The following is a 14,153-nucleotide window of genomic DNA, read 5'->3' on the forward strand; positions in this document are numbered from 1 at the left end:
GTTAATCCTACTGCTCTCTCTTGTCATCACATTCAGGAGGAGATGAGGGTTGATGGGCTGTGTCCCGCAATCCTTGATTGGCAGAGGCGCAAGTTTACAGTAGCTGTATGGGTTACTCCACTTGTGTGAAAGACAAATGAGAGAAATGAGAGCAGGAGAGAAAAGGACTGGATATTACAGAGGGAACAAGGCAGGGAATGGAGGGAAAAAATATAAAAAATATTATATATAAAAGATTATAAGCTATAAGAGAAGGGATCAATGCTGAAAACTTTTTGTTGTTTGTGTTCTAGGAAGTGGGACTGGTCGACTACCACTCTCATGCCAGGGACTACAGTTCCCACTTGGCCCAGCCCCATCGCCGTCGGCCTTCCTTGCTTTCAGAGTTTCAGCCTGGGAATGAGAGGTAGGTTTACCACACTCAAATATAAATTCTATTCTCATAAGCAATATATTGCTTTTTCTTTTTTGATGGCACCATGTTTAGAATCCCTGCGCATTTCATTACCTGCTGTAGTGGGTGATGTTTGTTTTTTAATCATTCATTTGTACAGTATTTGCACTGCAAATAAAGCATGAGGGTGTGTAAATGAAAAAATGTTGCAGGAAAATACCTGCAGGAAAATATGCAAGACTAATATAATCGCTGTAGCTTTATCTGAAAATTATAAATGATTTTTTTATATATCGCATTCACCATCCTCCTCTGCTGTGGTTTGTAGCTGACATTTTGTTTTCTTACATTTTCTCAGACCCTAGATGCATGTTGTGGAATTCACCGTTTGTCACGATAACATGAAAGTGGTAGTGTTGCCCCTTTAATGTGTTTGTCCTTGAGTCTTGAGGACTGCGGGACAAAGCATGCTCATGGAAGCTTCATGCAGGCTGCATTTTTATGCAGTATTATTCTACTAAAGCCTCTGCCTGTTAACCCTCCCCCAGTGTAATCCTTATGTAATTGGCATCCGCAAGCCGCTCCTCTGTAATGTTGTGTTAAATGGCTCTGCAGGCAATGGAGCTTGCAGAGTTTTGCCATCCTCAATAGACCAACAGTAAGTCATGCAAAGCATTGTATGAATAGTGCTTTCTCTCTGGAGACTCAGGTCTTGTACCTACCAAAGTTGTTTATTATTTATATAGCCATGCTTTTTTGAGGATGAGCCTTGATGAGTACTTATGAATAATTTATGTGCCTGCCATGAATTGTGCATGATGCACAGGATAAGTCACAAGAACATATATATTTTTTCTTCATTTGATTGTCATGGCAGATTTTCATGCATACGCGAAAAACATGCAAGGAATAGAAAAAATTAAATATTCAAGAGGTTGACTTCACTAGAAATCAGCTGGCAGATATCTGTTACATAAACAGTATGCCGGGGGTGGAGTGGGGGCTCTCTTTCAAGATATGTCAAATAATTTGGGTGTCTGGAATGCAATGGCGTCACAACAGCAGACAGCAGATGGTAGAACGACTCTGTGGCAGTGTGTGCGTGTTGTGTCAGCGTCTTTAAGTATCAATCAGATGGGATTATGGTGTTCACTGTAAAGGCACTGTTTAATGGTTAGTGTAGCCTAGCCCGCAGTGTGGGAACACTGGGTCATGGGTTGCTACAGAAATAAACACTGCACTGTTCAACTGCTGCCCACCAGCTCCTGATTTGCTGACACCTTTCATTCAGTCACGGGTGCTTTGGCAGTCACTCAGAGTATAAATGTTGCCTGTTTCTCCAAGACAGATGCCGTGTGAAACTTCGACAGTAGAACAGTGAAGTTGTTTTTCACCAGATTAAAAAAAAAAAAAAAAAACCCCATCATATCAAAAGGGGAGACTAGCAGTTAGCCCACGTTTCTTTGTGGAGACTGAAATTAACCGCTAGTCTTGCTGGCAGGCGTCTGTGGGTGGGGAGGCTTTCAGTTGAATATATCAGGCCTTCGGCATTCCTATGGAGGGCTTAGAATCCAGTCTAAAGCCCTCATTCTGCGTTCTCATTCAGAGTCTGAATAGTGTAATTCTGGCCTTGGCAATCCTTCAATCTATTCTCCTCTCAGATGTGTGCTTGTCTTTTCATAAGTCTCAGTAATTCAGCACGACAGGTCTCCATTTGTAGCAAGATTGGGGTTGTTCACATTCTGACAGAAAATGTAATCACAAACATGACCTTAGAAACTGGGCTTTCCTTTAAGGATGGCTTTCTCTCTTCCTCAGTATGATAGATCTATGTATCCTTCTTCTGCTCTTTAATTTTCTTGAGCTGAAAGCAAGGTGAAAATGTGCTATTCAGTTAATGCTACATATTTACCCCAATTACAGGTCAGAGCTCCACAATCGTATAATCACTGGTAAGCCACTGTGCTAGTTGTTTGTTTCTTCCCCCTCTTTACTCCAGGCAATATCTCAGTCACTCCGCCTCTTCCCATCTGTCTGAGATCACCCAGGCTTCTTGAGAAAGGGAGAGAATAAATTTTATAAGAAGCGTAACAAGACGGAGAAACCACTTAAGAGGGTTTCTTTTCTGGTCAGACCAGAGTAGAGTGCAAACAAATCTGGCGCAGTAATACAGAATGAGTCTTCACTCACCGTGATTATTCTTGTAATTTAGCTCTGAACTAAATTAATTTATCGCTTTTCTTTGCATATTTACCTACATAATTATATTACTTTGTTTTGTTTTGTACAATCTTTTCACGTCTTTTTTTAATTTTTTTTTATTATTATTTCCAAGGAAAAATTGATGAGGAGTTTAGTGCATCAGTGCTGAAGTACATTCTAGGAATTGACTGCTTTCCCCAGCACTACCTCTAACCACATAATGCCTTGTGGATCCCAAAATTCAGACAAATTGATTTTTCAAAAAAATTGCTTTAAATTATTCCAGTATTCGGCGTTTAGTGGTTGTAAATATCCCTGTCCCTTGTTAATTTAGCTATTAGGATGTGATTAAATGTGATTTTTATGTGTTCAGCTATATGAACAGAGAAGTGTTTGAGCACTTCTGTTAAATTTTATTTTACTCCAACCATTGTCTTTCCTCTTTGGTGCACTTTCTCAGTTTCATTCATCCCAGCTGTGGTGCAGTTAGCCTCACTTCACTCTCTGTTAGCCGTCCCTGCACCGTGCACAGCTGTAGGGCTGCTCCTCTGGGAAGCAGCGAAGAGATTGGCAGCCGCACAAACGCCGTAGTGCTTTCACAATAATAGGCCGCTATCAGCACACATGATCTCTGTTCTTGTCGTAATGGGGCCCAAGCCAATAAGAAAGTGATGGAGCTGTTGCGGGCCGTGGTGTTGTGTTGTGTTTTGTTTTGTTATTGCCCAGCCCCCCCTTCCCTCTCCTCCCCACACGCTCCGCCCCCCACCCATAACACATCTCTTTCTCTCATCCTCCAGACAAATCCTCCCCAGGGATCAGCTTATTCTGCACGCTCACAAGAGGGAGAGGGAGAAAGAAAGGGGGAAAGGGAGAGGGAGAACAGGGGGGTGGGTGGGCTAGAGCTTGATGATGTGATTATGTAAGTGCCAGCCCTCTATGGAGATGAGGAAGTGTGCGACTGAATGAGTGAGAAAAATGTGTTGGGGTGGGTGGGTGGGGGGACAACAAAGCCAAACACCAGCTGGGCATTAATTTTTGCCCCCCATTTTTCAAGATACTATTTTGGCAATCGCACAGATAAACACCCACAATCCATTTTTTCCCTTGACACCTCCTGACACCTTTTAACATGCAGATTTACTCTGGCATCTTACGTAAGTGACATGATAAATCTCCCCAGTGTAAACCTCTGGTCTAGTCAGAGGATGGTCTCGGACTGTCACACCACCCCACCAGCACCCTCCTAGACAGAGACAGGCTCCATGCTCTTTGGCTCACAGAGAAACCACACACTAGGCCATTGTGGGCCTGGACCAGCAATTATGGTTGTGTTTTCCCTCTCCTCTTCAGAAGCCACTTCCATTTTGACACTGGCAGCGAAGTCAGTGACATTCTGGCATCTGCCTCCAGGGCAGACTTGAGAAAACCGTTTCCTCAAAAAGAACAGAGAACCATTTACATGTGGGCTAATAAAATTTCCCAGATCCAAGTAGCTACTGCAGTTAACATTCGGAACCTGTCATTTGACTGCACACCAAGGGTCCGCTGTACTGGCGCACTGTAGCTTGTTGCTGTCTACCCCCCCACCCCCCGTGTGTTAATGAATTTGATTAATGTGATGAAAATGTGCAGAATGTGGTTTATATTAGAACCACACATATAGCGGATCATGACCAGATCACTTTACAGTATTGTGCTCCCCCCTCCTCCAGTGGTACCTGCCAGTTCTAGATTTGCGGTACTGGATGGGGGAGTGCCGTAGGTCTTCTGCGAGTCAAAACAAAGCACCTTTTCAGTTTTGTGTGTGTGTGTGTGTGTGTGTGGCCCCACATAAGGGCCGCTCTACCAAACACTGTTATATTTAAAACCATTAGGTGGTAGCGCTACAGTGAGTCACCATTTCCAATTTTCTTGATTCCCTTTCTTTCCACTTTCCACTACTGAGTGACCCATTACATGCTCCCAATTTGCAGAAAAATAGTCCTCAGTGATTAATTTATGATGATTCTGTTTGAACCAAAGCAAGCCAGCTGGCTTTTGTGTGTGCCTTGAACACAACAGTAAAGATTTAGGTCAGCCTGATCTCAGGCTGTAACTGTCATTTTGTGCTTTTGTACAAATGCGTCTTTGTGTGGTTAAATGTAGCTTGTATAAATGGGATTTGATTAGACCACTGTGTTCGCACAAAATCAGCACCAAAGCTCGTCTACTGCTCACAAGATCAATATTGTCTCAGAGTTACTGATGTCCTCACATCTCAGACTGGGGTATCAGTCTGACTTGACGCAGAATTAAACTGATGATTAATTTGTCTTTTGCCCATTGATTTGATTGATCTTCACCTCTCACTTGATTTTGCTTTGGAAGCATTGTTTCTGCTATTGAGGTCTGGTCTAGTATTTCAGGCAAAAGATCACAGCAGTCAAGCTGTCAAACTTCACACATGGTCCTTATCTTCCACTAGTTTCTCCTCGGGACTAGTCTTTCCCTCCTTCAGTATCAGATTGTGCTCAACTTTCATCAGTTTCAACTGTAATTTATCAGCCTCAGCTGTACCGCAGCGTAACCGTGCTTTGAGCTGAATGCCAGTATCTACAGTAAATCCTTGCTAACGTTTGTATGTTAACAGGCCCACAGTTAGCATGCTAAGATGCATGTTAACTAAGGGTATTTTAACATGCTGATATTAACATTTGCCACCTTGCTATGTTAGCGTTAAATTGTCAATAGTTCTAGAGATGTTCCAACATGAAAGAAATATTTCTGGTCAAAATCAGAGTGGTTCATCGTCTATGTCCATGAACTTCCATTCAGTCTTCCACACTGCTAATATGGCCAAAAACCTTACACAAGACACCAGCGCATGAAGAAATATACTGTTTTCTTTCATCAGCAGCTACATTAGAAACTCTCATAATTGAGCAAAGTTTGATATTACAAGCCCCATAGTATTAACGGTTGCCTGTAGCTCAATGTACAGTAAGTTTCTCAATCTCGAGTCCTGTTCTCTAATGTGCTATGTTTGTATTTTTTCTGTTGCAGAGGACAGGAGCAGCATATTCGCTATGAACACATATACCTGCCTGAGCCTAGCAGCCAGTCAGAGGTGGAGTATGCAGAGATCAAACGGCCTCGTTTAGAGATCGGACCGGAGTCTCTGATGAGGCCTTCGTCCCACCGGCAATCGCTGCCTCTGGGAGGGGCTGAGGATATGGCAAAGGTCAGTAGCCACTAAAACACACAGTACAGGATTTTGACAGTTCGGAACATATTACAGCGAGATGGTCAATGAGATGATGGCCAGGAATAACCGCCAGCATAGCAACAAAATGCCATCGTGTAGAGAGAGATAATTGATTTGTTTAAATTTATGGTGATATACCTAGCTGTCTATTGTCATAAAAATAAAAAAATATATATTTTCATATTGGTATTTTGAAAATCAGTGTTAGTGCCTCAGAGGGTTTGATAAATTCTGATTCATAACGTGGCTACTTCTGCTCAAAAATTTTACGACTGCATTCTGGAGGCATCTTGTGTTTTTTGGACTAATCCCAGCGGGCCTCCTTCAGAGCCACAGCGGATATTATTAGACATGCCGGAGATTCTGTATTGTAGGAGCTGGAGCTCTGTGAGCAGCAGTGGGAAGACTAAGGGAGTTGTGAAACAGCAATTAATAAATAATAGAGCTGACCTAGATTTCAAAAGACTGAGGAAGAAACTGTGTGAACTGCACATCAAAACGACTTGCTTGCAGTGTAGAACTGCTGATGGGGAGGTGTTCCTGACATTACACAGAGAGCTTCAAACCGCCAGGGGAGGCAGACAGCCAAGGAATGGTAAATAGATACACCAATAACAGAGGGTACAGTAAAAAAAAAAGAAGAAAAAAACAACAAAAAAAACATTGACTCTTATGCTAGCAGGCAAATATTCAGGAATGCCAGTAATTCCCTTCAGAGCAACTCGGGCTGTAAACCCATTATATAAGTCATGTCAGATGCAATCACTGCATGGAGCAAGTGCACCAAATGATAGTCGGAAAGAGGAGGAGATGGGAAGTGGAGAAGTGTAGAGAGGCACAAATAAAGGGGGGGGGGAAGGAAAGGGAGGAGAAAGAGACAAAGATCAACAGGAAAAGAAGGCAAGAGTAGGCCAGTAGTAGCAGACAAAGCTGGAGCTTGCATCATGACTCACATGGACAGTGAGACAAAGAAGGACAAAAGCAACATTTTGCTTCTGTACACAATTGTGCAGTCATCTCGAGTGTGTGGTTAAAAAAGAGAAAAAGATAGAAGATCAGATTAGAAAGAGAGACTTGGAGTGTTCTCCTTTATAAGGGAGCTCTCACAAAATTTCCATTCATGCCATATATGGCTCAAAGAGTGTGCAGTGCTGTTGGAGCGATGGGATGCTTAGAAAACTACATGTGACAAAGCTGACTAAATTCCCATTCTGATGAAAACAGTGCTTCTGGTCAAATGTGTCTCGGCCTGTCTGAATGAGTATATGTGAGTTAGCTGACCCTCTTTTAAACTGATAAATCAGCAGGGCTGATATGTAGTAACTGTTGATATTAGGTTGTTGCAGATATATTGGTATGAGTGGTTACGTTGGCATTGAATCGCAAGACATTGCAGCACAGTAATAGAGTTAGTTTCACAACAGTGTTGCCTTTACATTGTTTGACACCCCAGAGAACTGAAAGATGTATTTTTTAATGCTAATGCTCAGCATGTATCTTGGCCACAATTCTTAAATAACTAAGTCTGAGGGATCTTAATCAAAAATGTTTATTTTATTAGGTTCTTATGCAAGTGGGCTGATATATTGTTATCATATATTGTTATTGGTATTGGCTCAAAAATCCAGTATTGTGTGGGCTGTATTTACACTCCCTCCCCTCAGCTTGGGTCGTATGCTGGCCGGACACTCGCCCGGTTTTGGTGACCAGGTGTCTCCTCTCGAGATGGACATTAAATCAGTGATACTGTGAATGTCATTTGACTGATTCCCCTAAATGTGTGAGATAGAGAAAGTGAGGGAGAGATAGAGAGGAAGTCAGTCTGCGTGTGAAAACTGAAAGAACTGAAACTTGAGCTCGGAGATTCAGTCTTGACCTTGGGAAAACAGAGCATATCTGTGATAAAATATTTTAAACCCAAGATTCACTTTAACTTTTTTTTTGCTGAACCATATACACGCACGTGTTCACCTTAAAAACTGAACTTTATTTGATACTCAAGTACTAGAATTCACTGTAATTCAGAGGTTTAGCAGTGAAGTGTAGACTAGAGTATTTGTTAACTTTGACTGCCAGACATTATTACTGTAGATTGCTGTAGAGAGCATTGTATCTTCAGTGTTTCACACATGCCTATAGTTACATATCTCTACATTATCTCCTGAACACCACCCGCCCTCTGCCTTTTTACTTAAGGCGTCTGGCAAACAAATGTTTTTTTTATATTCCCAGTCATAATAGCACCAGCTGTGTATCTGGACTGATGACCTTATTGGCACAGGATGTTCAGCGATCAGGGACGACGCATGCCAGTAGTCAGAAGACACTGGCCTGAACAAGACTATCTACATCCAGAAAGTGATAACAAGGATTCTGTAGTGTTTTGGTCTATGTTTATCAGAGCATAGAGCAGCAGTGAGATGTCAAATGCCACCGAAACAACACTCACGGACTGTTTTTTGCAGCTGTTGAGACACATTCTTGTAGATATTTTTATTACTTACCACTATCACTAGCTTTATGCAAATGTAAATAGATTATAATAGAAAACAGTATTATATGTACTTGTCTGTTGTCTGACCCACTGGTTTTCTTCTTCCTCTTACTTACATGTATCCTGTCAGATTATTTGAATTATTGTCATAATGATTACACATTTATGAAAATATTCGATAGTTGCATTAAAGGCAACAGCCATGGAGCAGCAATAGTCCACATTTAAGAACTTTCAAAGTCATTGACATAAATGACTATCTTTTTGTTTTTGGCTCGAGGAACAAAGCATAAAAAATAAACGAGGTCTGTTGTTGTTGACGGTTCACAGCAAGGCCACCCACACAACTTACGCCTGAGTTTTCTGGCATTTTAAAGATTTTCATTTAGCTTTAAATCTCAACCTTGTTAAGATGTTAGAGCCTTATTGAGACCATGTTTACTCCATGTTTACTCATTTCTTTGTATTGTTTATCTTTTGCTAATGAGATTCAGCCTTGAAATCTAAGAAAATCCCATTTCAGTCACCTCAGTTTCAGTAGCTTTGTGCACCAGCTGCTGTGTTCTTCACATGAGAGTGGGCTTCACGTCCAAACCAGTGTTACTACTCTGAACAGGATGTTAAGACAGGATATGTACAGCTTTATTCAAATGTTGTCTGGAATGCATACACTTAAGACTATGTGACTCAGTCACACAGGCTGGTGCTCACTAAACAGAACACATTCACACAGACGTGCCACAACACCCAGAGGTAATTTAAATAAAACCTGATGCATGCACAGCCTGAGACATCATGCAGTGGAATGTTCTAAATGTGACCGGGGTTGTCGAGGGCATATAAGCTGTAAGCTGTGCTGGGCCAAGGGCTTAGCTATTGGCCTGTGACCTTTTCACACTATGTCACAGGTGTAGTAGTTGTTGATGTGCTGCTGCAATGCTGACATGAACAGAGGACAGTGTAGGGCACAGGACCACAGGGAAAAGGAAAATTCAGTCTCTGACAGTGTACACTACTTTTGACTTGGTAGTTTAATTACACCATAAAATCCCTCCTGGTTAAACTCTCTCTAAACATCTTGAACACACTTTACTGTCTGTTAGATCACAGCAGAGCAAAATGGCAGTTCAGAAATGTCAGCAACAAAGGCAAAAATGAAAGGAGTCAAAGGTTTATATAAAAAATCCCCTGTGAACATGTGATGTCCTTCTTGTGACTGTGGTCATCATGCACGCATGTTGTGTAATGATATCTGGTTTTACATCACCATAAATTCGTCCCCTGAGAGAAATGTCCGGCATGCTGAGCTGGAACACAGGTCAGGAAGGATGTTTTCAAGGAGACAAGTCGAGCCTTTTTCCCCCTATTTTTTTAGAATTTTTTTAATTTAAATTATGTGTCGTGTTTTTTTTTTTTTTTTTTTTGTGATTAAATGGCTTTGGTGACAGTGGGCTCCTTCATCTAGCACAGCCCTTCAACATCATCTGGCACTGACATTTTCAATCACAGCAGGTCTACGGGGCTGTAATGCAAGCTGCCTAGTCCAGATTAGCCCATTTACATAATCTTCATTTCAGGCGTTTAAAAATATCGCAAAACAAAACCCAAACTGGATCACACATGTAGTCATTTGAGGAGGATGTAACTGTAGGATGCTCACATACAGTACATACAAAAAAGCAGGAACACACACACACATCACAAATAGATAGATGCTGCCCCTGCAGAGCAAGTAGTCCTCTCTTACCATTTGTGTGCGTGTGTTGATATTACATAAACCGGTGCATGTAACAGCAATACGGTTTCCAGTCTTGCTGTGCATGTGAATGGATTACTGAGAATTGGCTTCAAGCATGATCTTTCTAAGGCAGCACATCTGAATGTGTATGTGGTCCAGAACACCTCATCAAACTGTGTGGGAGACGTCAGGAGGCCTGACAGGCTAAAGCTAAAATCATATTCATGTGTGGAGTACAACAATCACTTTGCAAAGACAAATTCGCCTTTTAAGGGATATAATAGAAGATGATCATGCAGGTTACCTTCTCCTTTCCATGGTAAACCACTGAAGGTATTTATTTAGTTCAGAAACAGTCTTAAATGCAGCTACAGTGCTCGACTGTGATCTAAACAACATGTGGTGATGAACCAGTCATTTAGTGTTACAGCTGCGTGTAATGTTTGGGGGGCTTCTAATACATGTATTAACAATGTAATAGACTAGATTCATGGTTATCTCCAAGAAGAAGCTGGCTGCCTTCAACCACATAATGCTCCCTGAAGCGCAAGAATTATCCCAGGGATGAATTGAAGCGAAATTAATAACCTATTCATCTTGATTAAAGCCTATACAATTGTTGTTGTTTAGCTGGACAGATAAGTAATTATCATTTTGATAATAATTGTTAATTATTTGTAATTTTTTGAGCAAAAAATTCTCTGCCTCTGTAGGTTCACAAAAATGTAAATTTTTGATGGTTTTAGTGCACCTGTTTTTAATGCACAAAGAGTCTCAATGGAAATGTAGGAAATGCAATAAAAATTTAAAACAAAAGTAATGCTTTTGTTCTCCTTGGCTGAAGTGAAAAAGTTGGGGAATAAATGTGTATATATAGCATGTGACTTAAACGTCCACTGAAACTTCTGCTCTAATGAAGAGACTAAAAACTGTGGCAGACGTAAACATCAGATCTGTGTGGACCAATGAGGAGACTGTAACGTTCCTCAGGTTAACGCATGAAACGAGCGGAAAAGCTATATTTACATCACGTTGTCCACATTATTTGTGTTTGTTTGAGGTTCTTCTGGGCTCTTTCATTTACATCATCTTGTTGCACCGTCCTCCTCTGCTGTGGTTTAGCGGCACCTGACTGGAAATGTCTGATGAATGACAGTGCACAGTGGCTACACTGACTTATGAGTATGCTACTGTAGTTTAATGAATCTCTTCTCTCTCATCGGTGCAGCTGCTCATTTGATGAGCCGCACTGTGTATTGTTTGAGTGACAGACACGCACCGTTTCCATTCTTCTGCCAGAAGACAAGTGCGTCCTGAATTTGATCTACTCTACACCTTAAAACAGAGTATTTCACATTTCAAACAAAGTCTCTCAAGCAGAGACAGCTGCCAGCGCTCTGCTGCACAATCCTAGTGAGGGAGGCTATGACCTCATATTCATTAGTGTGGTCTAGTGACACTGAGACACTACACTGCCTTTCATTACCCAGAGGACTTAATTACTGGTGTGTGTTTCCTTCCCAAAGGATACACAGACTATGTTTCGCTGATTTCTTATAAAATAACCTGCCGACCTTAAAATCAGAGGAAGACAGGGATGCTTTCAGCAGGAAAGAGAAGAGATGGAAACTTTTATCTGAGAGATTCAAGACATATCAAGAGGGTCTTTATGCCCGTTGTATGTCAGATATCTTACACTGACTTGTCAACTACAATCAGTGTAATCCGAACATTGTGTAGACTTCTCTTACCTCATGAAATTCCTTTTAGAAATACTCGTCTGTCCTCATTCTCCCCTCTCCCTTCAGATTTAAATCAAATTAATTTATTGTGTTTGACTTTTTCTCGAGTGTCAAATTGAAAACACTGAGGATCATAATATTATATAGATCTTTAACATGTAACCATGCCACTTTTTTTCCCTGTTGTGCATCTGTAGGATCGTGGGAGTGCCATGGGGAAGCTGGAACCCATCTCCCCTGTCAGCCCCGTCCAGATGGACCCTGACTTGGATCTTGTGCCGGCTCGCTTCTCCAAGGAGGAGCTCATCCAGAACATGGACCGTGTGGACAGGGAGATCACTATGGTGGAGCAGCAGATCAGCAAGCTTCGCAAGAAACAGGTCTGCACAGATCAAACTGGCTTGCTTAGAATTTAGAAATTGCAGGCTGATGTCATCTAATGTTTTCCTGCTTAGCTCTTTGAGTTTTGTTGAGGAATCCTGGCAGTCCTGCTGTGAATGCCTCTGGTGTGGGAACTGATTTTATATTTCTGTTAACTTGTTGATTGTTATTGCACCACTGCAGCACTAGATGAATGTTTGGTGGGAACATATGCACCAGAAATAACTTTACAAACCGCAAAATACATATTTGTCTAGTGCCAATCTAATCTACTGAAAACAGGATATATAATGAGTTGTAAAATCTCTCATATGCAAAGGTATTTACATTCTTTCATTATGATAGGAAAGTGGCAGAAATGTGTTTTGCAGTGCATGTGACCCTCCTAGAATGCGATCAAGGAAGGAAGGCAGGTACAGGTCGGCATGTAGCTGAATATGACCCAGATTTGGAGAAGTGTTTTTAGTGGTGTTTAGGTTCTTAGAAGTTATTTTTCATGGTGTTATTTTATGCCCAACCTGCGAGAGGAGATGATATGCGACAGTGAAGAAAGTTAAGTATACACAGTGTGATGTCATTAATGTGCATTCCGCACATATTTTGAGCAGGAACTATCAGGTACCAAAGTGTTTATTTGTCATACTTGTAGATGTGTAACTCTTTGCCAGTGCTGGCATCCTTGTTGAATTTTCTTAGTGGCAGCGTTTAGCTTGTTTGAAATGTTCAATGTGCAGTGTTCCAATGTGACTTTCCCTGCTAGGCTATAGTTGGCATTGGTGCAATAAAGTCTTAAACAGACTTTGCTGTGTTGTAATCGCTGCATTCAAGCTTGTAGCTGTTTCTTGCTCAATGTAGCACGATTCTGTACACGCACTCCTCCAGGCAGCTGCATTCCCACTTTTCTTCTCTTCTCTTCTCTTTGGCTTTTTATTTAGGAGAAAAGTAGGTTAAAAATATATAAGGTTATAAATAACAGCTTCCCCGGGGGAGGAGGAGGATTATGGTGGAGGTTTTTTTGACTGCTAAACCACTCATATCCCTGCCACACTGTCTCCTTTTTGGCCGCCTGCCATGTTCAGTGGAGAAACTGTGTAGTCAAGCTCACTCTTTTCCACCAGGGTCCCTCCTCCACCATGGATGCTGTCATAACACTCAATTATTACAAAAAAAAAAAAAAAGCATTAGGTGAATTTATTGATCATAGACACGTGTGTTGCTCTTGTAAAATGACCGGTCAGTTTCATCTGATAGGGTGAAAGCTGATAAAATAACTCTTGACCATTTTAATATATTATTCACATCTCTTCACTGTAGCAACTTGTGCTTACACTGGTTTCACAGGCTGTCAAGCTACTTCACAGAAGGTTCATAACTATTGATCTGATTGGCTTAAAGTGCTGATTATGCGTGAAGGGAAAACCTAGATTAGTTTAGAATGCCCAGGTTAACATGAATTAGCTACAGCTGATAAAATCGTCTTATAGCTACATTAAACCTGCCTGCTGTCGAATAAAAATAGGAAACTTGTTCTCTAAATATTTGTTAATAGAGAAGGTTTAGTATTAATGAATCTGGGTATTTTACCAAATTGCAACAGGAACCAAAGTAAACTCATATTCCAACCATGGGTTTGAAAATTATGAATGATTGAAAAGCTAAGATCTGCCGCTTACAAGCATAAATCAAGTGTTTTTATGGATATTTTTTTACAGTCCGACTCTCTTCAAGCATTAAAACATCTGGACTAATTAAGTGGCACGGTAAAACTTTATTTAGAGAGTGCTGGCAGAGGTAGTGGATGGGTGGGGCTTAGGGCTTAGGTTACCGCCAGCCTGTGTCGTGTCAGCCAAGCTCAGGATGGCTGGTTTATTTTATTTTACTCTGTGGTGGGTTTGGAAAGGGGGGGGGGGGGTCTCTATGGGAATGTCTGTGTTTCCCTCACCAGATGCTTATCCAGG

General features: G+C 41.3%; 1 protein-coding gene across 1 annotated transcript in view; it reads left to right on the top strand.

Annotated features, from left to right (window-relative positions):
- Nucleotides 1-42: 42 nt before the first annotated feature.
- Nucleotides 43-14,153, top strand: part of ncor2 (nuclear receptor corepressor 2) — a 65,038-nt gene continuing 50,927 nt past the window's right edge. Inside the window, exons 1-4 of the mRNA XM_087170330.1 lie at nt 43-99; nt 294-406; nt 5,639-5,816; nt 12,012-12,194. Coding sequence (XP_087026456.1) covers nt 43-99; nt 294-406; nt 5,639-5,816; nt 12,012-12,194 — 531 coding nt within the window. The remainder of the gene's footprint in view (nt 100-293; nt 407-5,638; nt 5,817-12,011; nt 12,195-14,153) is intronic.

The sequence above is a fragment of the Seriola lalandi genome, unplaced genomic scaffold (genome assembly GCF_002814215.2).
Source record: "Seriola lalandi dorsalis isolate HSWRI2012SDOR001 ecotype SW California unplaced genomic scaffold, Sedor1 jcf7180002054945, whole genome shotgun sequence".
NCBI classification, from domain to species: Eukaryota; Metazoa; Chordata; class Actinopteri; order Carangiformes; family Carangidae; genus Seriola; species Seriola lalandi.